We start from the raw sequence: 7,950 nt of genomic DNA, 5'->3' as shown, positions 1-7,950 counted from the left end.
TTCTCTATGGCCACTCTAACCAGGCCCCTCATTATTCTGTAAGTTTCAATCAGATCTCCACCCTTATCCTTCTAAATTCCACTGATTACAGACATTGACTGCTCAACTGCTCCACATGGCAAGCCCTTCATCCCCAGGTTCATTCTTGTAAACCTCCTCTGGACCCCCTCCAACACCAGCACATGATTCCTTAGAAACAGAGTGCAAAACTGCTCCAAATATTTTAAATGTGGTCTGACTAGTGCCTTGTACAGCCACAGAAGTACATCTCTGCTCGTGTTCTGACCCTCTCAAAATAAATGCTAACATTACATTTGCTTTCCTGTCAAGTGAACCTGCAATGTTAACTTTAAAAGAATCTTGAACTAGGACTCCAAAGTCCCTTCTTTGCTTCAGATTTCCAAAGCCCTTTCCCGTTTAGAACACAGTCTACATCTCTGTTCTTCTATCCTGTCCAAGTCCTTCTGCTGCCTCCCAGCTTCCTCAACACTACCTGTCCCTCCACCTATCTTTGTGTCATCTGCAAACTTAGCAACAGTGCCCTCAGTTCCTTCATCCAGATTGTTAACGTACAACAGGAATAGTTGTGGTCTCAACACTACCTCTGCAGAACTGCACTAGTCACTGGCTACGATCCTGAACAAGACCACTTTATCTCTACTCTCAGCCTCTTGCCAGTCAGCCAATTCTCTATCTATGCCAGTACCTTGCCGTTATCACCATGGGCTTTTATTTAACAGCCTTGTTTACGGGATCTTGTCATATTGCTTCTGGAAATCCAAATAAATGACATCCACTGGCTCTCCTTTGTCTAACCTGCTTGGTACTTCCTGAAGGAATGCTAACAGATTATCAGGCATGACCTCCCCTTGATGAAGCCTTGCTGACTCCACTCTATTTGGCCACACACTTTGAAGTACTTCACAATCTTATTCTAAATAATGGAGTCTAAAATCTTACCAATGACCGAGGTCAGACTAACCCACCTATAGTTTCCTGTCTTTTGCCTCCCTCCTTTCTTACACAGGAATGTTACATTTGCCATTTTCCAGTCCTCTGGAATTCTCCCTGACTCCAGTGATTCCTGAAAGATCACCAGCGACGTCTCTACAATTTCTGCAGCTATCTCCTTCAGAACTCTGTGTGTGGCCCATCTGGTCTGGGTGATTTATCCCCTTCAGATCTTTCAGATTCCCCAGCACCTTCTCCATACTGAGAGCCACTACACTCACCTCTACTCTTGGGTCTCTTAAAATTCTGGTATGCTGCAGTGTCTTCCACTGTGAAAACTGATGCAAAGTACCTATTCAGTCCTCTGCCATTTCTTTGTTCCCTATTACTACTTCTCCAGTCCATTCTGTAGCAATCCAATAGCCTCTCTTACCTTTCATGGTTCCTGCAATTTTCTTTTACATTACAAGCTAGCTTACCCTTACATTTCATCTTGCCCCCCTTATTGTTTTTTTTTTAAAAAAGTTATCCCTTGCTGGTTTTTAAAGGCTTCCCACTAATCTTCAATACTTTTAATGTTTTTTCTTTTGGTTTTATACTGTCCCTGACTTCCCTCGTCAACTGTTTTCCTCATCCTCCCTTTTGTATATTCTTCTTGCCTGGAATGAATTTCTGCTGTGTCTCACAAATTACCCCTAGACACTGATGCCGTTGCTGCTCCACTGTCTTCCCCAATAGCCTCCCCTTCTAATCAACTCTGGCCAGTTCCTCCCTCCCAAACTGCAAGGTGAATTCTATATTATGGTCACTGACCCTAGGAGTTCCTTTGCTATAAGCTCTATAATCAAGTCTACCTCATTACACATCAGAGCATAAACTTTACATATAAAGAACAGTTGAAGCCTACAAACTTGTAATCTACGGAGACACAGATCATTCTAAACTTATGCTGTTCCACTCCCTTATTTCTTACAAGGGCACTACCTTATGGTTCACAACAACCAGAATAAGGGATTAGATCTGGGATTAAAATATTCAATGGACATTTTAGACTGGTACAGATTCAATGGACTGAAAGGCCATTTTCTATGCTGTAGACCTCAATGACTCTTAGGCAGCAACTATATCAGCAACCCACTGTCACCTTAAACATTCACTCCCCCCACGCACCAAGCAACAAGTGTGCACCATCTACAAATGCACTGAAGGAATTTCCAAGGTTCCTTCAACAGCAGCTTCCAAACCTGTGACCATTAGCACCTAGAAGAGCAGAAGAATGGGAATCTCACCACCTACAAGTTCCTCCCCAAATCATACAACATTTTGACTTGGAACTGTATTTTTGTTTCTTCACTGTTGCTGGGACAAAATCCTAGAACTCAGTCTATAACAGCTCTGTGGGTGTACTAATGTCTGGAATGATAGCAGTGTCAAAAACAGTGACTCCCTAACAATACATCAGGAGCAATTAGGATGGACAATAAATGCTGGTTTTGCTTAGGCACATTTATATGCCACGAATGATTTAAACAAAAATCTCAAAAGAACCATAATCCCTACAGTGTGGATACAGGCCATTTGGCCCAATGAGTCCACACTGACCCTTTGAAGATCATCCCAACCAGACCTATCCTCCTACCCTATCCCTGTAACCCTGCATTTCCCATGGTTAACACACCTAACCTACACATCCCTGGACAGTAAGGGGTAATTTAGCATGGCCAATCCACCTAACTTGCACATCTTTGCAGGAAACTACAGCACCTGGAAGAAGTCCACCTCGACACGGGGAGAAAATGCAAACTCCATGCAGACAGTCGCCCGAGAGTGGAATTGAACCTGGGTCCCCAGTACTGTGAGGCAGCAATGCTAACCACTAAGCCAATGCGCCGCCCTAAATGTGGCAATGCGTTCTTTCATGAAGTGACAAAATTGTAAAACATCTTCAGAAAACTTGAGTATTCCTCTGAAAAAAGGGAGGAACAAAGGTCAATATTATAACATGCGTGAGTGTACCTACTTGGCTGTCTGCATCCATTGCAGTTCCTACGTCAGTTTCTTCTAGTTTCTTGGTTTCTGCTTGATATTCCTCTTGCTTTGTGGGGAAACTGTTGTTATTTTAGATTAATAGCTTGAACAAAAACTTATTTTGAATTAATCTAGCATTTTAAAAAATTACTTGCAAATTTCCTGTGTTTTAAAAAACTGAGCTCAATAATGTTAAATCAGTTTCTTCTGATATCACCAATACATACTATTTAACTAGAGAAACAGCTTTAAAAAGTATCCATATCTCACGCACTTAGCATAGTTAATTATGATTTTGAATTTGTAGCACAGTTAGTTTGTTTTTCATTTATTGAAAGGCAAGTCATACGTCTTGAGAGAAAAATAGTTTAAATGAATTACTGTGCACCAACAAAAGGGGTGAATAAAAACAAAAACAACTGTTTGGAAAGTTTTGACAAAAACTGGTTCGGTTATTTTGTTACTTTGAATTCTCTTTATTCCACGACAGAAATCAAAAATATATTTTGTCTGAAGACATTTAGAATGTAAGAAAGGCTAAATTGTTTCCCATGCAGATTAACTACCAACCTAGAGACAGACGTATCAGCATTTTTATTGTGAGAATGTTCAACCTTTCAGAATAACTGCTGATTCACAGTTAAATTTGAAAACAAATACAAATTAAAACAAGGACCATAGCATTTTCTCCTAGTATGGTCCACTTTTCTTTCAAATTTGCAACCATAATTTTTCTGAAAACATAAGCCTGGTTGAACCGCTCCTGCTCCGTGCAAGGTACTGACCCATCTCTCTCTTCCTCTCCAAGTGCTTGAACATGGCATTGCCTCCCAACTTTAGTCATTATTCTTCCCACCAAAGTCGTAAATAAAATCCTACAAAAGTCATAAATGATACTTCTGTATCTGTGAACATGGTAAACCGTCCTTAATGTTCGCAACCTTCAACTGTTGACTGTGCCAGCCACTTCCTACAACTCTTTCCCATCATCCAGCTGGATGCAAGTGTCCTCACTCAGTTCCATTTTCATCCATTTAACGAAATAGCTGCAATGGGTTCCTTTCTCGCTTCTGGACTGCTACCTCTAGAGTCTCATCTGCTTTCTGCCCTTCAGCAATATCATCCAAAATCGTGTCAGGTTCCACCAGCAGCAGCTGTGTCCCATATTGCCTAGCGTCAAAGCTCTGGAATTCCCTTAAGACAGCCCAACTTTCTACCTCTTTCTCCTCCCTCAGGATGTTCCTTAAAAGTTACCTTTTTTGGCCAAGCTTTTGGTATCTGTTCCGACATCCTTATGTGGCTCCGTGTCAAACTTCATTCAATAACACCCATGAAGCACCCAAAGATATTTTGCTATGTGGCAGGCCAGTATATATATGCAGGTTGTTGTAGCTGTTTGAAGGATCAAAAGGTAATATAACCTTTCTTCATGAATGATGTACAATCATTGCCATCTTCCTACCAAGGCTGCTGTTGAGAGCACCTTAGTTTTGAATGGATACAATATTACATTATTAGCTAGAATTAAAGCAACATTCTTATAACAGCAGAAATCAATAAAACTTTTATTCTGGATAAAATAACATTCTAAAAACCTTCAGAAAGACAGACCTTGCTTAAATACTTCCAAAACGGCCCTGGGTCCTTGTTGACTTCAAACACATTTTAGGATAAAAGTAATACACAACTGCTTCACTGGTCTTGGGCCAGAAATTACTAAGTAGTACTGGATTTGCTTAATGTTATTAATAGCTTCATGCCAACTGCTAGCCTTACTTCTACATGATTCCAAAGATGCACTAATGCCAGGCAACTTCGACAGCCATTTAAAAGCAAATTTGTATTAAAACACAAGCAATTAAAAATGATGAAAGGTAAGCTCTCTCTTCAAAACAGTCTTAAAAGAGAAGGCGGCTTTGAAACGTAACTACTTTGAATACATCACATGATTAATGCATTTCTCATATTTTATAATCACTTTGAGAGCAGCATAGTGGCTCAGTGGTTAGCACTGCTGTCTGACAGCAGCAGGGATCCAGGTTCGATACCACCCTTGGGCAACTGCCTGTGTGTAGTTTGCACATTCTCCTCATGTCTGTGTGGATTTCTTCCCATAGTTCTAAGATGTGCAGGTTAGGTGGATCCGCCATGTAAAATTGCCCATAGTGCCCAGGGATGTGCGGGCTAGGTAGATTAGCCACGGGAAATGTAGGGTAACAGGGATTGGGTAGGGAGGTGGGTCTGGGTGGGATGCTATTTGGAGGGTTGGTGTGGACTTGATGGGCCTAATAACCTGCTTCCACATTGTAGGGATTCTATGATTCCAGTTAACAAGAAACAAGGCTGTGCTACTTTAACAAAAACATAAAAGCAATCTCTAAAACTTTAAGTGGGGTATTTTATTTCTTCCCCAGTTTTTACATATCACAACAATTTCTGTTTTCACTTTGTTTTGTAGGAGAACACTAGTCTCTGATAGCACCTTGCCAATATGAGCGAACAATACATGATGGATCTAGGCTTGCACCGAACATTTCTTTTTCACACATTACAGCATTATGCAACAGTGCCTGATGACAGACATGAGACAGATCAATAGTCAATTGCTGGAAAGGATCAGAGGTCTATGTGAACCAGTATTGTACCCGAGGTTACATAGTAGACTTGAATGGAAATCAAATCAACTGAAGGAAGCCTCAAATTAATGCAGATGCAAACAGCATAAACAAACATTGCAAGTAAAAATATAAATAATGTGACTTTCTTGCAATTCAAACACTGCAACTACTTTTTTTCCAATAACAGAAATCACAGAGGACTAAACCTTTACAAAAAAGAGAAACGGGAAAGGCAATTTCTTCTCCCCCTTGGTAAAGGAATACAACAAACTGCTGAGAGGCAGGAAACGGAAATGGATTGCGGAGCTTGAACTCATACTACTTAGCAGATTACCAGAGTTCAACACACAATTACTTAAACAGGAAAAGCACCCATATCCCAATCTAGATGACAGTGAGCACCCTTAATGCTTGTAGAAACTGAGGATGAACAATGACTACGTTTCTGAACAAATGAAGGACTTTCATTCCTCTGGCCTGTCACAAGTTCTAACAAAGTTTAGTTTAATGGAATCTTTCAGTTTTTTCCAGAATGCAACAGATTTGAACATTCATACTCTCAGTCACAAGCAGAATACTCTTAGAAGGAGATAAATTTTAGCTAATCATGTCCAAATAAATGCCAATGAGAATAGGGAACATTCAGAACTAATTACTTATAAGAAAGGAACAGAGTCACAGAACTGGCAGACAGTTGTTTGTAAACATGGGGAGATAGAACAGGCTCAAAGTTAACTCATTTAACATTAGTGGTGTGAAAGATAAAGGAATCCTTATTCAAATAGCAAAACATGTAGAAACATAAACACCAAAAGAATATAAAGTACAGATTCCAAAATTAGAAGTTTTGTTTCATAAAAGTGAATGAATATTTATGAATTAAAATAGATATAGGTAATGTAACAGACATAATATACATGGATCTCAAGAAGTTCTTAATTAATAAGGTACTGCATAGTAGGCTCATGACTGAGGTCAGAATATGTGTGCGCGCGCGTGCATGTGTGTATATATGTTGGGGCTGAGGAGATAGCGGCGTTGGTGCAGATGAGACCAGGAGTCAGAAATATAAAATAGCCAATCATAAGTTTCTTCGGAAGTCCGCACTGAAATTATTGCCTCATGGAGTTCTTGGAACGTTGAACTCATTACCTCAAGTGCTGCTCAGGAAGATAGTGGAGATACAGTTAAGGGGCAGCTAGATAAACAAGTGAGGGAAAATACAACAGAAGGTTTTGTTTGAGGTGATTAAGTTAGAATGGGTGGGAAGAGACCAGAGGATAATAAATGCCAGCATGGATCTGCTCAGTGGAAAAGCCAGTTTCTGCATTATGAATATGAAAAACAAATGCTCTTTAAAATCCATCTCGATGGTTAAGCTTCATGAAGTTATGTCAAGACCAACTGCTCCAAGTTAATTCCAAATGCATATTGAAACAATACTGGATTCATGGGGAAAAAAATCCACAATTTTGATATTTTTATTTCCAGGAAGTTCTCTGAATCATGCTGAATCATATTCAAACAATTTCTTAAATCTACAGAAAGTAAGGCAATGGGCAATATTAATATATTCAGCATGATCAACAGTATTAAGCTAAACATCAAGCTTCAGCAGTTTGCAAATTTTAAATGTCCATGGCAAACAAAAAATTTACCTAGTGGTAACATGGCAACTTAACTGATGAATTGTTTTTGCTCATTAACACTATGTCACACTTAGGCTAACACTTATCCAGATGTAATGACAAAATAAAACTTATGGTTTCACTGCTGGCTTTTACTTTCATCAAGCAGCTCAAACAGAGTGTCTTGAAACCTGTGCAGATTCTAATTGTAAACAAATGCTTGCTATTTTATAGCAAAAATTGGAACAGATCAGTTTCTTGTATGCCTAGAAAAGCAATACTTTTATATAACTTTTTTTACAGCATATCCTTGCACTGAGCCGTTTTCCAAATTAAGCATTATCTATTATTGTTATTTGGATTCTGCACAAAGTTGATAGAGTACGAGCCAGAGTTGGGATCCTTGTTTAACAGGAAGTTTTCAGTGGACAGGCCAAAGGGTCGCAGAACCATGTTGCCAAGATCTTTCAGCTTGCCTACAATAAAAAACAGAAAATAAACGGTAGGGCAATATCTCAAGGTAACATCAAAGGACTCAGATATGGACAACTTAAAAAAAAGTACAAGATCAGTGACAAGTCTTTCTGGGAAACATACAAACCCTTAATCAAAACATCTAAATTCAGTATGTTAAATAGCCCAAATGCAAAATTATATTGCAGCAAACAGTCTACAAGTACATTATGAACAAAAGGTGACGCAGTCGGCATTTTCTGTAAACGGGA

General features: G+C 39.4%; 1 protein-coding gene across 1 annotated transcript in view; it reads right to left on the bottom strand.

Annotated features, from left to right (window-relative positions):
• Window positions 1-5,357: 5,357 nt before the first annotated feature.
• Window positions 5,358-7,950, bottom strand: part of LOC125480969 (tetratricopeptide repeat protein 1-like) — a 51,409-nt gene continuing 48,816 nt past the window's right edge. Inside the window, exon 6 of the mRNA XM_048603944.1 lies at window positions 5,358-7,701. Within this exon, the coding sequence (XP_048459901.1) occupies window positions 7,565-7,701 (137 nt within the window). The 3' untranslated portion in view covers window positions 5,358-7,564. The remainder of the gene's footprint in view (window positions 7,702-7,950) is intronic.

Source organism: Rhincodon typus, chromosome 12 (assembly GCF_021869965.1).
Source record: "Rhincodon typus isolate 14 chromosome 12, sRhiTyp1.1, whole genome shotgun sequence".
Lineage (NCBI taxonomy): Eukaryota > Metazoa > Chordata > Chondrichthyes > Orectolobiformes > Rhincodontidae > Rhincodon > Rhincodon typus.
This window is presented reverse-complemented; position numbering and strand designations above follow the sequence as displayed.